General features: G+C 35.2%; 1 protein-coding gene across 7 annotated transcripts in view; it reads left to right on the forward strand.

The window, feature by feature from the left end:
• The window catches only part of DIAPH2 (diaphanous related formin 2), a 905,937-nt gene that overhangs the window by 50,922 nt on the left and 827,230 nt on the right, over nucleotides 1–27,785 (forward strand). For 3 of the 7 annotated variants that reach the window (XM_054544829.2, XM_054544833.2, XM_054544834.2), the window contains exons 2-5: nucleotides 340–372; nucleotides 3,170–3,346; nucleotides 22,416–22,520; nucleotides 27,353–27,373. In XM_054544829.2, coding sequence (XP_054400804.1) covers nucleotides 340–372; nucleotides 3,170–3,346; nucleotides 22,416–22,520; nucleotides 27,353–27,373 — 336 coding nt within the window. The remainder of the gene's footprint in view (nucleotides 1–339; nucleotides 373–3,169; nucleotides 3,347–22,415; nucleotides 22,521–27,352; nucleotides 27,374–27,785) is intronic. The other 4 variants (XM_054544830.2, XM_054544835.2, XM_054544831.2 and 1 more) reach the window with 3 other exon arrangements.

Consider the following 27,785-nt stretch of genomic DNA (forward strand, 5'->3'; position numbering starts at 1 on the left):
ATTTCCAAACTTATATATAACATGCCAGGGCTTATGATTTTGTTGTATCTTTTCTCACATTTCAGCACTGTGGTAGTGACGTCTGATGTAGATCTGATTTGGGACCTTGGGATCCATATTTAAAAACAAATATATACACCTTTGCCAAACCTTCATTTTTAATCATTAAAAAGATTTTTTTCTCTAAAGATTGTATTGTTTATATGTTTGAACTTTGTGATTCTTTTTGACTGTTTACAGTTAATAAAAATGAAAATTATTAAATTATTTTATTGTTTGATCTATGAGTTTCTCTTATCTGATTGGTTTTTTTTGTTTGTTTCTTTTTGGTTTTAATAGAACATTCAAATAAAAACTTTGGCAGATGATGTGGTAAGGTGGTCTTAGCATGTTATTACATTACTTATGCATGTTGCCTTTTTATTAAAATGGGTGGACATAAAAGCATTGATATATGTAAGATACAAAATGTCTGGATATTTACAAAGTATAGTAGAATGGAATAATTGTCAATTCAGTGACTTCCTTTTCGAATATTAACATAAACAATTATATGAGATCCCAACAGAATTTTCATATCATCCTGATATTTACCTTAACCAAATGTTTTTTAAAATCTCCTTGTGAATCTAGACTCTGGAAAACACAGATGCTTCCTTTTTTGATGGCCAAATAAATTGTGAATATATTAAACATTAATATTGGAGGAAATTAATTTCCATTAGAAAGGAAATTAAGTTCACTGCTAGTCAGATGTGTGCTACTAAATTTAAAAACCAGTATTTTAAAGCTGAATTTGTCATAGTATATCTTTTTAAAAGTTATGGGCTCAAAATTTAAATATACCCTTTTATAGCTAAACTATAAAAAATGGTATTTTAAGCATTGTCAGTTTTTTTTTCCTATGTGAAATTACCTATTTACAAATAATTTAAAGTAGTGATAGTGCTCAAAGGAGATGAAGGTATGTGGCTTAACTACATTTTCTTTTTGAGACAGAGTCTCGCCCTGTCGCCCAGGCTGGAGTGCAGTGGCGCAATCTCGGCTCACTGCAACCTCGGCTCACTGCAACCTCCACTTCCCTGGTTCAAGCAATTCCCCTGCCTCACCCTCCCAAGTAGCTGGGATTATAGGTGCCCACCACCGTGCCCGGCCAAATTTTGTATTTTTAGTAGAGACGGGGTTTCACCGTCTTAGCCAGACTGGTCTCAAACTTTTCCTGGTGATCCACCCACCTCAGCTTCCCAAAGTGCTGGGATTACAGGCGTGAGCCACCACACCCAGCCAACTACATTTTCTTACCAAGGTATAGCTGAAATCAAAAGCTAATTTTCTAGATAAACTGAAAGACACAGTGGAAGATCAAATATATATGTTACTAATGCTACTCAGTAAAAAGGCTAGTACTGGAAAAGTAAATATTAAGTGATATGAAGGGAAAGGAGAAGAGATATGTTGATTTAATGGTCAGTTGCATATTTAAATGCTTTCATGTCCACCATATTTTTAGTGAAATTTGACTATTGGATATATCCTCAGCTTATTTTGGATTACTTAACTTTTTTCTTGAGTTGTTTGAAGATATACTATATAACTAAACCAACTTAATTTCCCTCAAAATGTTAAAAGAGAATGTGAAAATATAGTTCAAGATGATTAGAAGAAATGAATCTTAAGTTAATGTGAAGACTGGGATAGGAACCAGGGGCTGGTGGATTTAGGAAAGTCACCTTCTCTGTGAAATGAGGGGATTGGTTTAGATTATTTTTCAAGTTTCTTCTCAGCTCTAAAATACTATGATTTATATAATGTCTTTGTCAGCAACCATGTACTCAAATTACTTTTGTAATCCTAAATAAGCTGCTTAAAACTGCTCATATTTCTTTCAAAGTGTACTTTTTGGTTTTAAAAAAGTGTTCTTTGAATTTAAAATAAAAGTTATGCTCATTAATGAGGAGTTCACATAATTTTACATAAGCTATGGTAATAACTTCTGTGATGCTCTTTGTATTGTTGAAGTAATTATATAAAGATTCTGGTTACATGGCGGTGAAGATACACTGTCCTGATATTTAACATATCTGCTTGTTTAATGTGAGCTTGATGGTATGCATGTGCTTCCTAACAGAAACCATAATAAAACTGAGTTGCATTCAGTTTTATGCACATTACTAACTTTTGAGGTCCCATGTTTTGTGGTTTAAAATAGAATATCCTATTTACATGCAACTGAAGTCATTAACTCACTTTATGTGAAATAGCAAGCTAATTATTAGAGATTTTACATGGAATCAATGGTTTGAAGTCAATATCCATAAAATAGTAAGTTTTTCTTAATAATATTTGTATGAATAAGAAATTTCTGTTTGTTACATTTCCAGTAAATGGAAAAGCTGATGTTTTTATCTTTGTTTTGTTTCCTCATTGGTCTAACATTTTAGGGAAGAAAACGCTGGGGGAAAATAATAATAGTAACAACAATAATAAATAGCAGCTAAGTGCAATAAACATATTAACTTATTTAAATTTCACAATAACCCTATGGTGTAAGTAATATCATTATCCCTATTTCAGAGATGAGGAAACAGAGAGAGACCAAGTAACTTGCACAAGGTTACTCAGCTAGTAAATGGCAGAGCTTGGACTGAAACCCAAGTAATCTGTCTTGAGTCCATGTTCTTAACCATTCTCCTGCTACACTGACAAATTATTCATATATACTTGTCACAATTTTTGCAACTTTGAAGGAGAAAAACATTACCATAATTTTCTCTTAGAATTGGATATCAGTAGCTCTTTTTTAGTTTCTTTCTCTTTTTTCATAGTTCTAAAGTTGCCACCAAAGACACATTCTCCCAGAAACAACCAACAGGACTTTGATCCGAGACTTTTTTTTTCACTTATTTACTGTGCAAAACAGAAATGAAAAGGGACTAAGTTTTACTTTTGAAGAATACTTTTCACCCCCAGAATTCTGAGGCTGAAGAGCTACTTCAAGGTTTCAAAATAGTACAATCTCTAACTGGAGCTTGCTGCTTAAAATAGTATTTTGTCAAAAGACAATAATGATATGTATTATACTAAGTGCCGTTTTGATGTTTCAATTCTTCATGTTAGTAGTTCTTGATCTTTTTCTCAGGGCTTTTTATTTATTTATTTTTGTTTGCAGCGTGACCGAATTACAAGTTTTAGAAAATCTACTGTCAAAAAAGAAAAACCTCTTATTCAACATCCTATTGATTCTCAAGTCGCGATGAGTGAGTTTCCTGCAGCTCAGCCATTATATGATGAACGATCTTTGAATTTGTCAGAAAAGGAAGTATTGGATCTCTTTGAAAAAATGATGGTAAGTTATACCCCTAATTTTGATGTAATTTTAAAATGTGTGTGCCTAGAATAGCACTGAGTTTTAAGGAGGTGTGTTTGTATGGGCAGTGTTTATATATCACATAAAGAAGAGACCAGAAACTTGATATAACAAAACTATTTGCAAAAGTATCCTTTTTTTTTCTTTTTTCTTGGTAAAAAATGTCCTTACCTGTCTATCTCTTCCACTGTGAGCTCCGAAAAGTAGAGGCAGTTTTATTTATCTTTGTTTTCTACTATTTAGTAGTCTCTAGGACATAGAGTCAATTTTTCAATTAACTGATTTGTGTGTCTGTTTCTACAAAGCAAAAGAGGCCTAGGTCCTCTGCTGAAAACAGCACAAGGTCTCTTGTTGGATATATGAAATAGACTCAGGAGGGTAGAGAGTAATAGTAGAAGGGACAGAGAAATTAATTCATCCAACTTTGTTCTATTAGCAACATTCACACAACCTACATTTTCTAGCATGTTTCCTGTGTTTTATAGCTTGTGGCCTAAATCATTGCCTATATTAGATAATGAATACCATATTTTGAGTATTCAGAAGTTTATAGCAGGAGAGGGGAGAGATGAGGAATTAAACCATATTACATTGTTAATTTGACCAGAGAAGAACTAGAGATCTTGATTGGTGATTCATTCATTCAAAATTATATCCTACATATTACTGTACTTTTTTTTTGGTTGTCTATTTATCTGTAGTTGTCCACAGGAGTTTCAAAGGTCGCCTTACACCAAAATAAAAGGTTAAGAATCAATGAAATCTAGACCCTACTGTGCCCACTGTGGAACATCTTGTCATCACCTCTCCTGCTACCCTCAAGATTATTTCTCTCCTGCACCTAGAAGAGTTAGTAGGCCTTTAATAAATATTAGTTGGTAGCTGTTGAATGAATCCAAACAAAATTTCCCTTTAAAATTTTCCTTGACTATTCCTTCCATCTAGCCACAACTGGCATTTTGGGTATTCCCCTGAAACAAGTCCTGATACTTTTACCCTTTTTCACTCTTCTTCCTGCTTCTGTGGTGCACCCTTTTTCCTGCTGCTCCTTTCATGCTATCTTCTTTAAACCATCTTTCAACAACCTTTTCTCTTTTGAAGTCTGTTATTGCTGACCTTCCTTGATGATAGCACCTGGCTATACTTTTGTCCTTTACCCTTGCTACTCATTTTGGTGATTTCAACTATTACGCTAATAGCCTTCAATACATTTTTTGCTCTTAGTTCCTTGTTTTCTAAACTCTGACTTTTGCATTTATATATTTACCTAATTATAGGTATGACTATACCTTGGACTGTGTCATCCTTTAGAATAATTCCACCTCTAAGAGCTTTAACTCTAAAATTTTCCTTAGAAGCTAAACAATTTACTCTACCTTTCCAAGACCCTTAATTTTATAGAGCATGTATTGTGTAGTGGTTAAAAACTTGGACTTTGGGGTCATTCAGAATGTTTGTAGCATTTCTTTCCTTTATCAAATAAGCTCTGTTGTGTCTTTAATTGCTAGTATTTTCTGATTACCTAGATACCCCTCAGTTTATCACCCTGGTGTCCTTAATCACTGAAAACAATGATGACAGCAACAAGCACAGAAACATTCCTTGATACTATTAACACTTTTTATCTTTTTAAATCTTTCTTCTCTTTAGATAAAAATTATACTCATTGCTTTAAGCTGCTGACAATTTGGTTACTACCTTTTGCAGTATTGAAATAGTTCTCCGAGTTCATCAGTGGCATTGCTGTATTCAGTTTTTCTACACTCAGCATTACAGGGCTATCTTCCCTTCATTGATTATCTCATTCACTTCTAATTTCTTGCCAAATCCCATTGGTTTTGCTTTTGTAATAACTGTTACATTTGTGTCCTCAGGTGTCCTCCAGCCGTTCTTGCCCTACTTTAGATGATAACCTTCTGTAGTTGTTTCTCGTGGCTATTAAAATAGCCTCCCAACTGGTTTTCCTCCCATCCTCCAGGTTTTGCCTATTCCAATCCAGTATTGCCCTATGATTTGGACAGAGTTCTTTTCTGAAGCCCCAGGTGGGCCTTTATGTTTTCAGAGAATCAGTTTATATGTCCCTACTCCGTTCCCTCAACTATGCCCCTAGATGCCTTTCACACCTTTACTTTTCTGCTCCAACCTCAGAGCTCTTCCCCATCTTTATTCTCTGCTGATGACCTTGCTGCTTAATTTACGAGTAAATTGAAGCATTCAAAAGAGAACTTCCACAGGTTCCCCCCACCACATTTACCTTTTAGTATCTGCATTCATGTATGTCTTCCTACCTATCACCATAGATGAAATTTTCATGTCCGCATTCTTCTACTTGTGTATAAATTTTCATTCCTTTCACCTACTCACAGATATTGCTCCAATAATTTTTTCTTCTCTCTCCTACCATTCTGAGCAGCATATAAACATGTGGTCCCATTTTTCAAAAACCTTCTTTTGACCATTTCTCTATTGCTAGCTATCACTCCATTTATTTACTCTCCTTGGAAGCAAAGCATCTCACAATATAATTTTATTCATATGCACTGCTTCCAGTTTTAATCCTCTCACTTTCTCTTCTAAACTCACTCCAACCAGGTTTCCATCCCACCATTCTATCAAAACTGGTCTTATCAATGTCACCAGATATCTTCATGCTGCCAAATCCCATGGTCAATTCTCAGTTCTCATCTTAATTTTTTTTTTTTTTGAGACAGGAACTCACTCTTTCCCCCAGGCTGGAGTGCAGTGGTATGATTATGGCTCACTGCAGCCTCAGTCTCCTGGGCTCAGGTGATCCTCCCACCCTAGCCTCCCAAGTAACTGGGACCACAGGCATGCAGTGCACCACCATACCCAGCTAATCATTTTGTATTTTTTGGTAGAGACAAGGTCTTGCCACATTGTCCAGGCTGGTCTTGGACTCCTGAGCTCATGTGATCTGCCTGCCTTGGCCTCCCAAAGTGCTGGGATTACAGGCATGAGCCACGAGCCACCATGCCCAGTCTCTCATCTTAATTGACCTATCAGAAGCATTCTGTGCAGTTGATTATTCTCTCCAACTTGAAACACTTTTTTTTTTGTCTCCTCAACATTCATCTTGTTTTCCTCCTACCTCTTAGGCCACTCCTTTTCAGTCTTCTTTGCTCATTCTTCTTTATGTCCTGAACCTCTAAATCAAATTTACATTCAACTTAGTCCTCACATTTGAACTCCAGACTCATATATTAAACTTCATAACCAACATCTTTCCTTGGATGCACAATAGATCTCTCAAAATAACACAACCAAAACTGAACGGCTAATATTCCCCTCCAAACCTGCTCCTACAAAAGTCTTCCCTTTCTCAGTTGACGGTATCTCCATCCATCCACCTAGGCCAAAAACTTTGGATTTGTCCTTCACTACCCTTTTCTCACATTTTACAGTCAAACCATTAGAAAATCTCATTAGCTTTTCCTTCAAAGTAAGGCACTTTCAACAGCTGACCATTTCTTACCCACCTCCACTGATACCACACTAGTTGAAGTCTCAGCTGGAATACTATAATAATGGTAGGATTATTAGGATTACCACAACCCCTAATTGATCTTCCTGCTTTCACTCATGAGCCTCTATTCTTAGCACAGAAAGATTATTCATTTAAAATATGAACATCATGTTACTTGGCTCCTCAAATCTCTACCATGGTTCTCATGTCACTCACTGAATAAAAGCCGATGTACTTGCAGTAGCTTATAAGATCCTATATGTTTTGACACCCACCACACCTTACCTTTTTGATATCTTCCTCTACTATTCTCTTTCCGCTAGCTCACAGCTTCAGTTGCACTCATGCCTTTTATTTTATTGTAGCTCTAAGGAACAATGATTCCTGTTAGTTTTTCTTTCCTTTTTTTTTTTTTGAGATGGAGTCTCACTCTGTCATCCAGGCTGGAGTGTAGTGGCGTGATCTTGGCTCACTGCAACCTCTGCCTCCCAGGTTCAAACGATTCTTGTGCCTCAGCTTCCCAAGTAGCTGGGATTACAGGTGCATGCCACCACGCCTGGCTTATGTTTGTATTTTTAGTAGAGACGGGGTTTCACCATGGCCAAGCTGGTCTTGAACTCCTGACCTCTGGTGATCCGCCTGCCTTGGCCTCCCAAAGTGTTGGGATTACAGGCATGAGCAACTGTGCCCAGCCGATTCCTGTTAGTTTTTAATTTTTAAATTTATGTACAAGATTTACAGTGTTTTTAAACTTTGTACATTTCTATTTTGTGGTTTGAATATCATAATGTTTCATCAGAAAATTACTATTTCCTCTTTAAATATGATTTAAAAAAAATGATTTGCTTGTTGGATTCATAAATGTGATTTAAAGAACTGTACAACTTTGTGCCACATTTTCTCAAATGGGAATTTTTTCTTCCATGGGAATTTTGAAATAGGATATGAAGAAAATATGTTTTTCAGGTACTATCATATTGTGTTATAATTTTATCTGATGGATCTCTTTTGTTATGTGACCCACATAATCATTATAGACTTGTATATGCAGATATTAAAATCCTGTTTATATCTAGTAGTGGGATTGCTGGATCATATGGTAGTTCTATTTTTAATTTTTAAAGGAACCTTCATACTATTTATCATAGTGGCTGTACTAATTTACATTTTTACCAACAGTGTATACAAGTCCCCTTTTCTCCACGTCCTGGTCAACAGTTGTTATCTTTTGTCTTCAGTAATAGCCATTCTAAAAGATGTGAAGTCATATCTCATTGGTGTCTTAATTTGCATTATGTTAAGTGAAATAGGCTAGGCATAGAAAGACAAATAGCACATGATCTCATTCCTATGTGAAATCTAAAAATGTTGATTTCATAGAAGTCGAGAGTAGAATGGTGGTTACCAGGGGCTAGGGTAATTGGGCAGTGGGGAGAGGGGTAGGTTGAGGAGATAGTAGTCAAAGGATACAAAATTTCAGTTACTTCAAGAGATCTATTATACAACATGGTGACTATTGTATTTTTGAAAAATGCTAAGAGTAGATGTAAAGTGTTCTCACCACAAAAATCACAACCATGTGAGGTAATGCACATATTAATTAGCTAGATTTAGTCATTCCACAATGAGTATATACTTCAAAACATCGTGCTGTACATGCTAAATGCATACAATTTTATCTGTCAATTAAAAAAACTTATTTATAAATGGACATATATTATTTTTAAATAACAGTATAATATAATAGGATATCAGAGAAATATAGTTTGATTAAAAGTAACAACCAAAAGTTAAACTGAAAACTTTAAAGATTATATCTCTACTTTGAGAGAAGTCTACTTATACCCTGAATATTACGTATTTTCTATATTAGTTTGGCGGTAATAACCTTACAGTGAACAAATTATTTTATGAATAACTATAGTTTTCATCTACTGTATACTTATGCCTAAGGCATGAAACTAAAAGATTTAAATGTATTATTTCAATTGATCCTTATGACAGTGCCACAAAGTAGGTAAGGTTGTTATACCCCATTTTCAGATGAGGAAAGTGAAGCTTAGAGAGAGGCAAGAAAATTGGTTCATTAACTTGACTAAGCTAGTAAGTAGCCGAGCTGAAACTTAAATTTAGGTACATAAAAATCTAAAACATTGACATTTTTGTAACATCTGCCTTTAATAATGCTTCATTTAAGCTAAATATAAAATTAGTACATTTTCCTTGCACACATAGTGAGGAGAAGTAGAAGGCAAATCAGAGGTACGTTAGAGTGGTGGGTAAAGCCAGCCTGGGATGGATTAGTTCCTACTGATAATGGAACATTGTCTGTAATTGCTTTTTACAGAGCATCAATTGAGAAGAATGAGTCCAAAAATCTAGCAATGGAAAACTGTTAAAAATGTCATTATCACAGTTGATTGGGAGAAAGCACTTAAGTCATTCTGTTTCTAAGACACGGAAGTAGACTTCCAGATATGAAATTTCCGTTTTTTAATTTCACTCTTTGTGGGTGTCTTTCCTTGTACAAATAATGTAAAAGGTGTTCTCGTCGTATTTGATGGCTCTTATGACAATCTTCCTTCTTCTGGGTCTTTTGATGGTACCTTTATTGTGCTGTTTCTCTTGATTGGCTTTTCTAGACTTTAGAGAACTACAAAGGTTTAGACCATTTGGTTTCAATACTACATATGTATTTTAGGATAACATACTTTGAGGTGTAAAGCTTTTTTTTTTTTTTTTGAGATGGAGTTTTGCTCTTGTTGCCCAGGCTGGAGTGCAATGGCGCGATCTTGGTTCATTGCAACCTCCACCTCCTGGGTTCAAGCGATTCTCCTGTCTCAGCCTCCTGAGTAGGTGGGATTACAGGCACGCACCACCATGCCTGGCTAATTTTGGATTTTTATTAGAGACGGGGTTTCTCCATGTTGGTCAGGCTGATCTTGAACTCCTGACCTCAGGTGATCTGCCCGCCTCAGCCTCCCAAAGTGCTGGGATTACAGGCGTGAGCCACCGCGCCCGGCCAAAACGTTTTAAATAATTGCAGCAAATAGCACGACATTATGCACAGTAATAATATATGAGACGCTTGACAAGAAATAAATTACCTTATAATTTACTATTTAGAATTTCTGGGTAATGATGTATTGGTGAAACTTTTGGTTAAAAACTTCACAAAAGATAATATTCAAATATAATCCTTTCTTACTCTGAAAATTGAAACTCTTGTTATACCTGAGGATCATATCTATCAACAGCAGTTCTCATTGGATAGGCTTATAGATATAGATAATTGAGCTAAATCTAAAATTACTGCAGGATATGTTTTTTCTAAAAAAAGGTAGCTCTTTTTACTTAATTACTAATAGATCATTTCACAAATCACTTGATTCTTCATAGCTAGGAAAAATTGTGAAATGAGTCCAGTTAACTGAAAGATCTGAGTAGTCTGGTTTTACTAGTGTATCAGTAGACTACTAATGTCTCATTGACTCTGGCATCTATTCTGTGCATTGGTGCATCACTTTTCATGTTGTGCTTATTCAATGATGCAATTTTTAAGGGACTTTCTAAGTAACGGTATCAATGGCTATTGCTGGCAAGTTTGAAGTTCCAAATTTGAAATAAATATTTATTTATTTTTTTGTTTAGAGACAGGACCTTGCTCTGTTGCCCAGGTTGTATCACGGGTCACAGCAGCGTCAAACTCCTTGGCTCAAGCCCTCCTCCAACTTCTGCCTCCCAAGTATCTGGGACTACAGGCATGTGCCAAATAAATGCGATTTTTTTGTTTATTTTTTGTGGAGATGAGGTTTTGCCATGTTGCCCAAGCTGGTCTCGAACTCCTAGGCTCAAGACATCCTCCTGCCTTGGCCTCCAAAGTGCTGGGATTATAGGCATGAGCCACGGCACCTGGCTTTGAAATTTCTTGATGATGGTTCATTTTATAGAATATAAGCTCTTTATTAAGAGAGTGTCTTTCATAGTTTGTAAAAGTGAATTTTGTATTTAGAGTATGGTTACCAACTACTAATTGAAAATTGAGAAGTGGTTCTTTTACTAAAATTTTCAAGAATTAAAACCACTGCTTTTATAAGATTGTTAAAATTACCTGCATGGGGTAAATCACACTTGCTCTTTAAGATTCTTGTCTCCCTCCCATACCCAGAGTCATGTTTTCAAATCTTCCACAAGTGGGTAAAGGTAGTAGGATGAAAACAATATTCCTTCCATGTTATTATTATTGGTAACTTTTTTTTCTTTTTTTGTTTTTTCGAGATGGAGTCTCGCTGTGTCCATTAGGCTGTAGTGCAGTGGTGTGATCATGGCTCACTGTGGCCTTGACCTTCTGGGATCACACAGTCCTCCCACCTCAGCATCCTGAGTAGCTGAGACTGTATGCATGTGCCACCATGCCTGCTTAATTGTTTTGTAGAGATGTGGGTCTTGCTATTTTGCCCAGGCTGATCTCGAACTCCTGGGCTCAAGCAGTCCTCCTGACTTGGCCTCTCAAAGTGCTGGGGGTTACACTGTACCCAGCCTATATTTAGTGACTTTTAAAGATGACTGAACTAAAGCGGTTCATATTCGTAACTCTTCTCATATTGATCAGAAGCATTTTGTATTGCCTCTAATTAGGATTGGATGAAATATCTCCTCAATTCCACTTTAAATGTAAGGAAATTAATAATGCTGTAATTGAGTAACTCTTCAACATTTTAAGTTGTCATAACCTTTGAGCTTACTGAGAATAACTGAGCTGGTTTTTGTACGTTGAGTATACTGCTTAGGGACTGTTAAATGCTTAATAGTGTTTTCATCTAGACTGAATTATGCAATTAGAGTTCTTTTTGGGGAGAGGGGTGTTGGGAGAGGGGAGATTTTCATTTTAAGATTAAAAAAGTGAACCCATAGAAATTTCTTGGGAGTTCAAGTTGGATTTGATTTCTATTAGCAGCACAAGGAACTCCCAAGTGGAGGTTCAGGTTGCATTGGCAACATATAGATACGTCAATAAGGACTGTGTTCTAATATAGGTAATTAAATAGTTTGTCTTATACAAAAGATGAGGCTAGTAATGATTTATGATTAACCTCTAGCCATATTTCATTTCAACCTAATTTGTTAAAGGTAATGTTTAATATATGATTATACGTGCAAATTTGATGTTTTACACTCTTTTCTGTTCAGCAATTTATATTAATATACTTTGCATTTTTGTCATAATTTAATGATAGTAGTTATATGCAATAAATACTAAATTATTCCATCTGCTAGAACTCTCATAAGTAATCCCAAACCTTTTAATTTTTGTTCTCTCACTTTTCCCTTTCATTAATTTAGAGAGAATAGTTGTGTTTGAACACCAGGTGTTGTACATTAACCCAAGCATCCTTGTTCTCCACTGACTGCTATTATGGGTTTCTTTCTCACCCAACCCTAGTCTTTTAGAAGTTAGTTAGCTTGGATGAATCTTTTTGTGCCCTCAGAATAAGTAATTTTAATTAATAGTTTAAGGTAGCACAAAATAAATTATTGGTAAACTAGGTCTTAAAATCTATAATAGGCCATGGAAATAGTTGTCAGAAATGATTAGAATCTCAGAAATTGTCTAGACAGCATAATATCCATAGGTTATATTTACATTTTCAATATCCTTACTCCATATCATTAGACGGAGATAATGCCAGAAGCTTTTCTAGACAACATTTTTTATTTTCTTATAAAACTCCTATGACGAGCTTATAGAAGAGGAGCAAAACTTACCCAGTAAACAGATCTAAAAGGTAACTAAATCTGGGTCAATTTTTAATTTTATTGCCGAGCATGATTTTTTAAAAACTTGGCTCTGTTCTTGGTTTGTACAGAGAAATGCTTTCAAAAATATTTCTTCTGTTTTGAAGGATTCTACTAGTATTTATTTGCATGAGTGTATTTAAGCAACTATTTATTGATATGTGCAATGTGCCAGGTAGGATGCTATATGTTGGAAGTGTAAAGATGAATGCAACACCTCCCTTACCCTCCGAGAGCTCAGCGTTTACTCGGGGAGAAAAGTACATAAATTATTTCCATAGCACTAGGATAGCTGTGAATAGGCTACTGTGGGAACTTAGCCCTGTGCAGGGGCTCAGGATGGAAGCAGAGAACACCACCTAAATACACTGTGAAACCCAGTGTTGCTTCTGAATTATCCGTCTTTATTTTTTGGCATAAATGTTCTCAAAATTTGAACAGTTTAGTTCGTCAAAGTCCCATGCCTTCCATATGCCCAATACTGTTTTAAGGTCTGAGAAGAGAGCAGTGAACAACTTAAAGAAAATCCCTACCATCAAGGAGCTTATGTTCTGGCAAGGGTGATATACTGGAGCATAAGCTGGAGTTATAAAAGAAAAAGAAAAGACAGATTTCTGTGTCATGGTGAAGTTTATTTGACAACTCTCTACTGAATGGCAGATACTTTGTTAGGTACAGCAGACATAAAGATGTCAAAGGTACTAACCCTGCCACAAGGTTTTTTTTTGTATATCCTGCTAACTAAGAATGGTTTTGTATTTTTAAATTGTTACCCAAAAAAGGCTGTTTCAGGGCACATGAAAGTTATATAAATTTCAGTGTCCACAAATAAAGTTTTGTTGAATGTATCCATGCCCATTTGTTTATGTGTTGTCTATAGCTCCTTTGTGCTACAGTAGAGTTGAGTAGTTGAGATAAAGATTATATGGTCTGGAAAACCTAAAATATTTACTGTCTGGCAATTTACAGAAAAAGTTTGCCAACCTCTGGACTAGTCCAAGAGTCTCTAAACCTTTTATTTCCTACCCCATCAGAAAAAAAAAAAAAAAAAAAAAAATATATATATATATATGTTTGAGTAAGTAGCCCTAATATATTTTAAACATTATATACATGCATGTATGTACTGATATTAATATGTACATTATAAAATATACACAGTAAAAATGAGAAAAACATGAACAAGATTTTAAAATGATTTAAAATTAGTTTATTTCTTAATCATACAAGTCTTTGCTGTCATGATTAATAACTTTTTAGTGAGAACAGTGTCACTATGTCATTTTTTTATGTCTTGCTTAAAAATAGGCAGTAATTAGAAAGTTTAGCTCCAAGTTCATTTTATTTTGATATTTGGTTTAATTTCTCTCATAATTGAAACATAAATCTGACAAAGATTTGTAGGTCCAAATGGAACAAGTGCACCATTAGCAACTTACTAAATTGTAGTATTAACTTTTATCAGACCAATCCATGAATCAAGCAAAGATTTCCTGCTGAACCGTGACTAATAAATTCCTGTCTTACTTGATGACAGCCAGTTATTCTTGCAACTAATCTGGAGTGTTGCATTTTTATATTTCTAAATAAATGGGTTTAAATTGGACTTTAATAAATGGGTCTTCAACAAGTGCCATTGGGAAGATGGGCTCTTTCCATTTTTTCTTCTACATTATTAATGTGTAGACCCTCATGCTCATGTTTGTGTACTCATGCCTGTTCCAGACAGTACATCTAACACCAGGAAGAAAGAGGAAGTAATTCAAGCAAGGGTGAAGGGGACTGACTTGGAAGTTGAGTCTGTTGGGACTGACTTAGAAGCTGGGTCTGTCTGTGTGGCTTTTCCAGTAAAGTAGGTTTGAAAAGGAGTTACTTTCTTACTAATTGTTAAAATGTCAAGGAATTTCTTTTCTTTTTATAAATGAAAAATGCCTAACTCATGCTATATTTCAAGTTTTTTTTTTTTTTTGAGATGGAAACTCACTCTGTCACCCAGGCTGGAGTGCAGCTGCGCGATCTCTGCTCACTGCATCCTTTGCCTCCTGGGTTCAAGTGATTCTCTTGCCTCAGCCTTCTGAGTAGCTGGGATTACAGGTGCCCACCACCACTCCTGGCTAATTTTTGTATTTTTAGTAGAGATGGGGTTTTGCCATGTCGGCCAGGCTGGTCTCGAACTCCTGACCTCAGGTGATCCGCCCGCCTTGGCCTCCCAAAGTGCTGGGATTACAGGCATGACACTGTGCCTGGCTAATTTCGACAGTTTTAAAATACTTTATCTTGAAATAACCAGAAATATCTCTGGTTTTCATGTTAACTTCCTATTTCATTTCAAAATATTGTAAATATTTTATTGTATTTGAAATATCTTGCTTTTATTTAAAGAAGAACAATCTTCTTGACTCTATGTGGTATTCTGTATACTTCAGTTTCAACTTCTTGCATTGGCCTTGAATTTTACGTGTGGGTTTACCTGACTCAGGAATCCTTCCCTCATAGTTTTTCTACAAAACCTCTTTTTATTAAATAAATCATTTATTTTGGTTATGTGTTTTCTCTGTTAAATTGTTCTATTGGTGACTCAAAGAAAAGTAGTTTATATATGTCATTATAGAAACAATCTAGGAGATACTATAAGGTGAGATGTTTTTAAAAAGGCTATATTTTTATCCAACTGTATAGTAAACCTCCTACACTAATTGCTTAAATACTTGCTTTAGCAAATTTTCAGTAATGATCTATATGTGTCTTCTGATACGTCAGTATTTGCTGACAAAGAAATGTACTTCAGCTTCCTGCCATGTTGTTTTGCATGGATTGTTTCAGCTGCTTTTACCAAGTGTTTCTCTAATGCCATGGTACCTTTTGTCAGTTGTTATTAAAGAAAATTCACGAGAAGCTTCTAAACACATATCATTAAGTTTACAAAGTATTGCTAAGGTACTGGATTTGAGTATAACATTCTAATTATTGCGGAGAAAAATGACGAATGACTGAGAATTGAAGAATGAATGAATGAGAATACAAATGAATGAATAGGCAACTGGTTCAACTTTTGACCTTCTCATTTGATCCTATTCTTATATGGCTTCTCAGTAATAACTTTAACAATATAATGTTTGCTGAAGTGAAGGAATTTGTCTATAATAGGAAATTGTATCATGGCATATGAGAAGCATAAAAAAAATGGCTTAGTATTTACAAATGTGGCTTTAAAAACATTATAGGCTGGGCGCAGTGGCTCAAGCCTGTAATTCCAGCACTTTGGGAGGCCAAGGCAGGCAGATCACGAGGTCAGGAGATCGAGACCATCCTGGCTAACACGGTGAAACCCAGTCTCTACTAAAAATACAAAAAATTAGCCGAGCGTGGTGGCGGGCGCCTGTAGTCCCAGCTACTCGGGAGGCTGAGGCAGGAGAATGGTGTGAACCTGGGAGGCGGAGCTTGCAGTGAGCCTAGATCTCGCCACTGTACTCCAGCCCGGGTGAAAGAGTGAGACTCTGTTTCAAAAAAAATAATAATAAAAAATAATAAAAATAACATTATAAATGGTCAACTAGACTTCAAACAGTGTTTTTTAAAACCACAAAATACTATATTTTTTCTCATGTATTATAGATACATCAAATGTTAAACATGCTAAAAGCTTGCTTTTGTTTTGAATACCATAAGAAATCAGTATGTTTAGAAATAGTCTCATATTCAATTACGCTGTTTAGAGTTAATATTGAATATGAATATTGCTCTATTTAGCTTTATTATGGTATTATGGATCTGGAGTTAATGATTTGGAAGTGTTAGCTGCCTAATTGGTAGAATGTATCTTATTTCTATAGAACAAAATGAGTCATTATGGTCTCTTCACATGAATGATACTCATTTCCAATCAACCTATGCAGCAAATTTATAAGTATAAAAAACTGTTGCTGATTCTAAAGCTAGTTAATATATTTAAAGAAAAGATCTTAAATATCACATTGGTTCAACAAATATTTATTAAATGTTTACTGCATTCCAGGAATTATGCTCTTTGCTAGGAGTACAAAGATAAGTAAGTTCCTATTCTCAGCTTCAAGTTTAGAAGAGATAGATTTATCACATAATTTCAATGTAAGTGACACATAAAGAATTAATATGGAAGAATAGGATAAGGGTAATTATTTTCAAATCAGGTGCTTTAGGAGAAGTCTTCCTGAAAAATTAGTGGTTGAGCATAGTCTTGAAGTATAATAGCCAGATGTGAATTTGGAGGGGGCAAGGATGGGCATTAACAGATGGAGAGGATGGTAAAGATGACCACATTTCAGGCAGGGAGAACAGCATCATGAGCAAAATAATGAGTGTGTAACAACACAGTTTATGTAGCAAAACTACAAGCAACGTAACATTATTAAAACATAAGGGGTAAGATGAAAAGCGGTTAAAAGGCTGAGGTTGGGAGGTGATAACGCTAATAGCTAGCATTCTTTGAAAGCTAGTTAATATACACCAGGCTTGTCATGCATGATCACACCCAGTCTTGACAACATTCCTCTGAGGTGTATAATCTTACATTGCTCTTATTGTCCTGCCTGCCTCCCTACAAAATAATTCTGTGATGGCATGATATCAGCAGTGTGTGCTGAATGGGTACACGGTAATGTAGAAATGTCACTGGAAGCAGAGAAACTCTCTACCTAGAGACTGCCATAAGTGATGCTACCACACTCTTAGGCCAGGCTGTGAAGTATACAAATACAGACACTTAATCTTGTCAGCGTTCCAGAGTTGATTCTACTTGGAGGTTGTGGATTGATGATAACCACATTTACAGGAGACTGAAATTTAACCAGATTTTTTTTAGGCAATAGAGACATAGCCCAGCATATGTGAGCAGAACATAGGGATTTTGATGAAAACAAAAACAATATGAGTCAGCAGAATGATGTACTTGGCCAGCAAGATAATAAAATCAAGAGGGTGAATTAATAGAGGTATAAGTATTTCAAGGTGAGGAAGGTGGACATTCTTTCCTTCCTTGCATTTGTTAAACCACAGAGTATTTGAGAGAGAGAGAGATGTGGACACCAACCCATGTTACATGAAGATAAGTTGAGTACTTTAGCCTGAAAGAAGGAATGTGGTCTTCAAATAACATTTATGTGGCTCTTGAATTAATTTCTTTCTGGCCAATCTGACATTTCTTCTTAGTTTGACTCTTATCTCTAGTCACTTAAATTACTTCAGCCCAAATTATTGAACGTAAGAAAAATCCACTCTGGCAGGTTTAAATAGAATATAATTTTAGAGGATATTAGGTAGTTCTTGAATTAACAGAGTTGCAGAAACAGGCTCTAGATAACATTATAGGACTAACTTCCAGAACCACACAACTGAAATACAGTTCCAATTAAGGAGCTCTTATCCCAGAACCATTTGATCAAAATGTCTTAATGAAAAAGACACAGTTAATGCCATCAGTTCTGTAACAACATCACCTCTGTTGCCACCTACATCAGCAGAATGGATGGCCTATTTGTGGCCTGCTTCCTCACATAGTTCACTTCTAAATCTATACCTCCTATACTTGCATATTATTGGTGGAGACTAAGCCACATGCCTGCACTCTAGTTAAAGGGGAGACTGACAAATGTAGTTTTTATGGATTCTACCTTTGTCAGGTGGGACTGACAATGTGAGGATGTATTAAATTGTAGAGGGTATGTTCAAGTGATGTTGAGCAGCAAAAAATGACACATGACCACTAGAGTTTCCTGACCAGTCTCCTTCCTTCCAGTCAGATTTTTTTCATCCTTTGAGACCCACAACCTGGTGAAGACTTCTCTGACCTTTCCATCTGCCCTGTGTTTCCAAAGAATCTGATACATGCCTCAGTTAGAATTATTTACTACTAGACCATAAATTATTTATTCAACAAACATATATAGCATTTACTAAGTATCAGGCACTGTTCTAAGTGCTTTATAAATAATATTTAATTTGAGTATAAAAACAGTCTACCAGATTAGATAGCCTAGCATAGTTTCTGGTGTGTAGTATGTGTTCAGTAAATAAGTGATTCAGAATTTTAAAAGTAGAGAAGAAAAAAGGTCATGCCACCCACCTTAACACACATTATTTTGTTGTCCATATTTCATGTCCAGTCATTGAAGGAAAAATTTGGCAAAAATTAAACTACCCTAAGATGAGTGGGGCTGTCTGAGGAGGTAGGGAGTACACTGTCAGTTGAAATAGATACATGCGCTGGGTGTGGTGGCCCATGCTTGTAATCCCAGCACTTTAGGAGGCTGAGGCGGGTGGATCACTTGAGGCCAGGAGCTTGAGACCACCCCGGCCAACATGGCGAAACCCTATCTCTAAAAATACAAAAAAATTAGCTGGGTGTGGTGGTGCGTGCCTGTAATCCCAGCTACTTGGGAGGCTGAGGCAGGAGAATCGCTTGAACTTGGGAAGCGGAGGTTGCAGTGAGCCGAGATCAGGCCACTGCACTCCACCCTGGGCAACAGAGCAAGTCTCCACCTCAAAAAAAAAAAAAAAAAAAGGAAATAGATACAGAACATAGATGAGCATCTGTGGACCACATTATAAGTGCTATCCAACCTAGTTTCTGTGATTCTACTTTGATTCAACAATGCCAGAGCCTATGAGAGAGAGAGGAAAAAGATGTCTTCTGCCTTCTAGTAAGTCATTAACAAGTAAAATATCCAAATGAGAAATAACATTAGATAGAAAAGTGGGGATAGAGACAGTGATCCAGGTAATTAGGAAGAGAGGTCATGTATATATACACAAAATTTATAGGTATTGACTATGAATGAGTCATCATAGGAGTTGCTGCGGTGGTTGCAAATATAGATTTTTGCTGTCAACAAAGTCACTATTCAATAGATAGATGCAATTTGTCTACTTTTGAGGATTGTCTTCCACATTCTCACATATGCATCTTTAAAATAACTTTGATGCCAGGCGTGGTGGTTCACGCCTGTAATCCCGGCACTTTGGGAGGTTGAGGTGGGCGGATCATGAGATCAGGAGATCGAGATCATCCTGGCTAATGCAGTGAAACCCCATCTCTACTAAAAATACAAAAAATTAGCCGGGCATGGTGGCGGGCGCCTGTAGTCCCAGCTACTCGGGAGGCTGAGGCAGGAGAATCACTTGAACCTGGGAGGCGGAGCTTGCAGTGAGCCGAGATCGTGCCACTGCACTCCAGCCTGGGCGACAGAGGGAAACTCCGTCTCAAAAAATAAAATAAAATAACATTGGACATTGATACTGTTCTTTGCCAATTAGTTTACTTTATCAAAAAAAAAAAAATAGAATGCTCAGAATTTCTGTAAGAGTAAAGGGACAAAAATATTGATTTTTTTTTTTTTTTAGATATGATTCACATACCATAAAGTTAACCCCTTTACAATGTGCTCTTTTTTTTCTTTTTCTTTCTTTCTTTCTTCCTTTCTTTTTTTCTTCTTTCTTTTTTTTTTTTTTTTTTGGAGACAGGGTCTTGCTCAGATTTCCAGGCTGGAGTGCAGTGCCAGGAACACAGCTCACTACAACCTCCACCTCCTGGTCTCAAGCGACCCTCCTGCCTCAGCCTCCCAAGTAGCTGGGACTGCAGGTGCACACCACCACGTCCAGCTAATTTTTTTAAAGTTTTTGTAGAAGCGAGGTCTTGCCATGTTGCCCAGGCTGGTCTCACCTGGGCTCAAGTGATCTTCCTTCTTGGGCCTCCCAAAGTGCTAGGATTATAGGCGTGAGCCACTGTGCATTGCCAAATTCATAGTTTTTTTTTTGGTATATTCAAAGAGTGTGAAACTAGCACAACAACTTTGAGAACAGTTGTATCACCCCATAAAGAAACACCATATCCATAATCAGTCAGAATCCAAACTCCCTCCTCTTCTCCCCTGGCCCTGGCAACCTCTAATTTATTTTTTGTCCCTATAAATTTGCCTATTTGGGACATTTAATATGAATAGAATCATAGAATATATGGTCTTTTATAATGCTTCTTTCACTTAGCATAATGTGATTTCAAGATTCATCCAGGTTATAGCATGTATCAGCACTTCATTCCTTTTTAGAGCTGAATAATATTTCATTGTATGATATGCCACATTTTGTTTATCCATTCATCAATTGATGGATGTTTGGATTTTTTCTACTCCTTGGCTATTATCGATAATGCTGCTATGAACATTCGTGTGCAAGTTTTTGTATGGACATATGTTTTCATTTTGCTTAGGTATGTAAGCTGGGTCATATGGTAGATAAATCTGTTTAACTTTTGGAGGAACTGCCAGACTGTTTTCCAAAGTGGTTGTATCATTTCTCTTTCCCACCAGCAATGTGTGAGGGTTCCAATTTTTTCAATTCATTGCCAACATTTATTATTTTCTTCTTTTTTTCCAGCTATCTTAGTAGAAGTGAAGTAGTATCTCATTGTGGTTTTGATTTGCATTTCCCTAATGACGAATGATGTTGAATATATTTTCCTGTGCTTATTGGCCATTTGTATATCTTTTTTTTTTTTTTTTTTTTTTTTTTTTGTTGAGATGGAGTCTTGCTCTGTCACCCAGGCTGGAGTGCAGTGGTGTGATCTCAACTCACTGCAAGCTCTGCCTCCTGGGTTTACGCCATTCTCCTGCCTCAGCTTCCCGAGTAGCTGGACTACAGGCACCCACCACCACGCCCGGCTAATTTGTTGTATTTTTAGTAGAGATGGGGTTTCACCGTGTTAGCCAGGATGGTCTTGATCTCCTGACCTCGTGATCCACCCGCCTTGGCCTCCCAAAGTGCTGGGATTACAGGCGTGAGCCACCGTGCCTGGCCTGTATATCTTCTTTAGAAAAATGTCTATTCAAGTGTTTTGCTCATTTGTTACTGGACTCTTGTCTTTTTATTATTGAGCTGTAAAAGTTCTTTGTATATCTGGGTACACATCTATATCAGACATATGATTTGTAACCATTTTCACCTATTCTGTAGATTGACTTTTCATTTGGTGTTGCATTTTGAAGCACAGTCATTTCCAACTTGGTTTTGTGACCCTGTCAAGGGTGTCTTCCTATGTCACAAGGATTACCATGAATTTCAAAATGAAGAAAAACAATTTGTCTAATCAAAGTGTTATAAGTGTATATATCACAAAATAAAGGTAGATTTCCAACTGAATTAAAGTTTATTGAACCTCAAAACAATGTGTTCTTGTAACTGAATACTTTTCCTTCTAATCAGTGACATTTATTACCGCAATACAGCTAACTTTCTGCTTTTTTTTCTTTTCCAAATCCAACAACTTCTTGTGAACTTTCTTCAGTGACATATTATAGATATATAGACCCTGCCAAGTTGCAAATTATATTTGCTTTCCCAGGTAATAACGATCCTAAGGGAGCATATGCCAAACAGCATTTTGTGTGTGTGTTTGCTATCAAGATAAATAAAGAGCTTTGTTAGCATAGGTATCATGTATATCTATGTTATAAACTGCCAATTTATTCTGTGGAATAGTTTTAAAAATACTTTTTTCTTTCTGCTCAGTAGTTGGCTAGGTAGAGATGTGAACCATGAATACATGGTACAATTTACACAAAACTGTGGTATCTAGAGTGAAAAATAATAGCGAAGTATCCCAAAAAAGGATTTTTGACATTAGTCACCACATGAATTAGTATTTTAAGACATAGAAATTATTAATGTTTATTAATCACTTTTGAAGCTCTTAAGTGGAAATTTATCTATGCTCACAGTAAATGTTATTTCTTACAGGAGGACATGAACCTTAACGAAGAAAAAAAAGCTCCTTTACGAAACAAAGACTTTACCACCAAACGTGAGATGGTTGTCCAGTATATTTCTGCCACTGCCAAATCTGTAAGTAGGGAGATTTTTCTAGCACCAAGAGAATGAGCAATGAGCTTAGCATCATTCTACTTAGAAATAAACAAACCTCAGCTCTTCAGATTACCTCTTTGTACTCATATAGACTGTTCAGAAAACAATTTGTATATGTTACACATTTAGTATTAAATATATATTTTTAAACTATTCATCATTAGAAATGGGGTGTTTCCATTATTACAAGCAAGACAAAGGATACAAAGCTCTGAGGTAATCCAGTCCAGTCCTGAGCTTTTGTGTACATACTAAAAATCGACTGCATTTTGCAGATATTCCGCTCAAAATGTGGTTTGTTAGATGAAAATTTCGGATTTTGAAGAAGGTACAACTTAGTATAGTCACATCTTAAGTTTACATTAAAGCTACATGTCTGGTGTCTACTTGCATGAAACTTTTAGCAGTATTTTTTAATTCGCAGTTAGCTTTTTTCATAATTTATATGATGCAAACTAAGCTGCCTCATAATTGCTATTGTATAGCTTCATTTAATGTAAAGGATGTCACCTAATAGGAGCTTTAATCAAATCTGTTTGTGAGTCCCAAGCCTTGAAAGTAAAGTTCATTGAAAGGACTTATTATTAGGAAACTTCGCGTTTTAGTGGAGTATTTTGCTCTGTTCACTTCCTAATGCACTTCCAAATATAGTTTTAAGCTTTGATTTTTTTTTTGTAAGAAAAAATTGTATTTTTGAAATAGCAAAATGCATCTTTTACATTTCTGTAAAGAAAAAGCTTTTAATACCTAGAGTTCATAAAATCACTGTATGTGTATATGTGTGTATATATATGTATACACACACAGTGATATCTTGTGTGTATACATATGTGTGTACACACACGTACACTATTTAGGTCATGTGTTTTAAATTTCACAAGTTGACCATTGCAGAAAACAAGTCTTCATTGAAAAAATATATTCTAAAGTTATTTGGCTATCCTATTAATGCTATTTCAGTACAGCAATTCCAGTGGCAATTACTAATGCATTTTGCCGTGAATTCTACGATTGTATTGATTCTATATTGCACTTGAAACAAGCTAAATCTGAATGCTGAACTATTTAAACATGACACATTGCAGCTCCACCATAGCAGAGCAACAGCATGTTTTTTAATTTGCTTCTGGTATCCAAGGGCAGAAATATGTTTCAAGTGATAAGTGAAATTTGCCATGAGCGTCGTTTTCAATAGAATTAGGTGATGCATAGGGTTTTACTTTGAAATTCTGATGAATCTCTTCTCATTTTTGCACTCAAGTTATTGTTCACCGTAAAATGCTTTAGGAAATGCAGGATGTACATTCAATGTTATTTTTCAAATACCTAAAGGCTGATACACTAGTAAATCTATATGACTGAATCAGAGTGCAAAGTACAGATAATAACATATGAATAATCATGTGGTGGTTTTAACGATAACATTTTGTTAGAGTCTCTGGCTCATTTGTTGTTGTTTGTGTAAGTGGGACTGACTATGATGATTATATGAAACTCTTATTCCTTGACCTTTTGATTATTACATGATTTCTGTGCAGAACTTGTTTTCATTTATTCTCATATTATTTCCTCTTCAAGTGACCAAAGAAATGCACACTTCAAGTTATATACTGATTTTTCAGATTAAAATGCAAAAAATTGGATAAATATTAGATGAGCTCACTTGAATTTCATTATTCAAAAGATGGAAATTCAATGTTCCTCAAAAGACATGAAAATTCTGTGTTTAAGGCATTAGCCTCAACATCAGAACTACTTAATGGCCCTTATTTGTTTCATTCAGTGTACATATGAGCACCTGAAATATGCACAGCACTTTGATAAGATTTCCAGGATTATACATATTTTTGCTAATATTTTTTGTGGGCCAGATACTATGATGGAAGAAAGCCTGTTGACAAGCATTTTTGAAGCTTTCTCATCTTGGAAAGACATTAATTCGTACTATGTTTTCTATCATTAAAACCACAAAAATTAGTTATGTAATTTCCTTTTGAAGGTGAGAGGGTTGGCCTTCAGTGACAAACAATAATCTAATCTTTTGACCTTTTCATTATCACAACACTAAAGCTTGCATTTAGAGTAGACATGATAGTTACCACTACTTTATGAAAATGCTTTCTAGTTAGTCACAGCTTTCATCTTGAGGTAGCAAAGTTAAGAGCTAGAGTCCCTGGTGGAAAAATGTTTTATAGTCACATGTAAAACATGTGAGAATTGTAGTTAAATTTAAACATAAATCGTACATTTTCCCTGTTTAACACCTGCATTAATCATTTTGTATGGGATCTAAAACCAAATTTTAGATAGAAATGTCTATCATGCTCCTGGGTTCCTGAGTAAGGACATAAAAGTAAAATGAAGCTATACACCAATATGTGGTCAAAACTTGTTTCTAAAGCAAACAAGAGTCTTTTGTTGTATAATTAACTTCGCTAAAATTAGCATGGAAAAGGAGACTATAAAGGAAACCATAAGATAATAATACAAACTATTGCTTAGTTTTTTCTTCTTGAAGTCCCATAATAGAGAATGTTAAATTGTGTGAATGTTAAAGGAAAAAGTTTGAATAACTCTGTCCATGATGAATGAACTTTAAATAGAGGGATGGAGAAGAACCTTCTTTCTGCATTTTATCCTCCATTGTTCATTGTAGGAAGCGTAGTTATGGATCTGACGTAGGGTAATAGGAATATGTAGATAATTTGACCACAAATAACCTGGAAGAGTCTATATTTTCAAAACACCAGCATATGTTTTCAGAAAATGGAAAACCAAGCTTTGTTAATATTGCAAAAGTTGTCCCACCAATTGGTAATTCTGAAACAATATGTTGGTAATTTAGAGGGGATCTCACGGGCACTTAACAGCACATATAGACATTTATGAGGAAAAGTTATTCACCGAAGTCCCAACATTAGTTTGTCAAATGCCAGTGTCATTCCTAGAATGTTAAGGGATTGGTTTATTTTGAATTTAAATCATAATCTTTGAAATTTTAAAATATGTAAAGTTATATTTTTTAAGACATGTGAACCATTGAGAGGCAACATTGGTTTTTTTTTTTTTTTTAATCTCAGTAGGAAATAATTTAAAATAGTGATGCCAGCTACATCTGCAGATTTGTTAGACTGACCTGTATAATGAGGAGTTAAAAGTTGCAGTATATCTATATGTGTATGTGTATACATGTATTATGGTTTTGCTTTTGTCATTATCAGATACTCTTTCAGGTCTTTTCCAGGTATGATCTGGATATGATCAAACAGTTGAACCCAGAAATGGCCAAAATATTTTCTCTTAGCTTCTGTTGGGTACTAAATCTTATCTATTGCTGTTTGTGCTTTAGCTAAATGCAGTTATTTTGCAATGCAAATGAATCATTAAATGGGCCATATTCTGGTTGTTTCACTGAGTATAGACCTGCTTTAATTGTTAACGCAGGCTCACATTCTTTTGTTAGTCTCATGTCTGTGCTAAATAAACAAGGGACAAATACGACCTCTGTCTTTTTGGTGGGAGGAAATAATTGAGGTCAATAGCATATCTTTTAATTCACAAGACTGTTAATGGCACCAAAGAGGCTTTTATTCAACTAAATAATCACTGCTTGTAAATAGTCTACTGAATGAATATTTAAGAAAGCTGCTTCTCTATTCTGAGATTCATGGATTCTTCTGAAATAATTTACTTGGAAACTGTCATCATTTTGTATTTTATGATATCCTTTTCAACATAGGATTCTTACTGGGGTTTCAGTTAAATTTGATTTTTATTTTTAAAGCACTAGCTGAAAAATAGAACACATTTTGATAATAACTGCTATCGGATTAATGGTTTTGTATTGTGGCTTAGCTGTTTTTTGGACACTGCTTGATATTCAAGTGTGGGAATCTGATAACAGTGATTTGATTTATATTTGGATTTTTGCATAAAATTATGTTTAGGACTATGAGTTTACTTCCTGCTTTCTTAAACACAATTCTGCCTCTCAGAAATTCTTTTATCACTTATCCATTAGGAAAGCTCAGTTGGAGCTGCAATTTTTGAACTATTTCCTCCTTCTGAACATGTGCATGTTTAGATGTGAAATGCATCTTTGTCTTCACATTATGTAGAAAATTCTGATCTTATAATAGAAATGCTAGGATTACCTAGAAAACTAGAATAATAAGTAATCTATCTTTTTTATAATTTTCAAGTATAATATAAAACAGTATTATACATCTTAAATTTATAACAATAAAAAATATTTGTTTTCAACCTAAAGTTTACTTCTGAACTTAATGCATGACTTTAAATGTAACATTTATATACTAAAATACCTTAATAGTATACCTGCCATAAGAAGGTATACTATTTCAACCTTGATAGTATACCTGCCATAAGAAGGAAAGAAAAGAAAAGGCAATATTGGAAAAAACAAAATTTCTATTGATAATTTTTTCAGGGACTATGAGCTGGTAAAAAAAATCTGATGCCTGATTACACTTAACATTGCATAACTTGATATTTAGATTATACTATATGAGAAGCCCATTATAGTACATTTAAAAAATCCTCAAATAGTAATTATCACTTATTTGAGAATCCTTATTCTGTAGACTTTACACATTTTTAAAACATAGTAGAAATTAATATTGATGTATCTATTTTAGCCTGTATATCTAAAGTATCAAAAATATAAATAGGGTTAGCTATTTACTAATTTACTAAACACTTAACCTCTGTGAAAAGCTTCTGACTACTAATATTGTTGCTGTTTGTTTTTTTTTACACCATAACCACTCTTCGTTGACCACTGCATGCAGATAGTTGGAAGTAAAGTTACGGTGAGTACAAAAGATGTGTTTTACCCTTAGATATGAATTTGTGGTTTTGTAAATTGTGATTTTTGCTTGTAGTATTTTATATGTTTGGTTCTTTTGGTATATATTTTACCAAAGCAGTGAGATGAATATTATGATCAGGTGATTAGAATTTAGCCTGGGCAAGTATTTTTTCTGTGGTTTTTGGGAGATGTTTTAGAACTAGAATATGCTTGTATATTTTATCTTAGAAGTTTTCACCTTTTTTTTTTTTTGGAATTATGCCTGTGTCAGTCTTTATGATTCTGATGAAATTGTATGTTTTACCTCAATTTATCAGGAGGAGAATCCTAAAATGTTGGTTTATGCTAACAGGAATTCTTATTAAAATATGTCACTTTGATTTCAGTATCACTGAGCACATAGAGTAATGAAA

The sequence above is a fragment of the Pongo abelii genome, chromosome X (genome assembly GCF_028885655.2).
Source record: "Pongo abelii isolate AG06213 chromosome X, NHGRI_mPonAbe1-v2.0_pri, whole genome shotgun sequence".
NCBI classification, from domain to species: Eukaryota; Metazoa; Chordata; class Mammalia; order Primates; family Hominidae; genus Pongo; species Pongo abelii.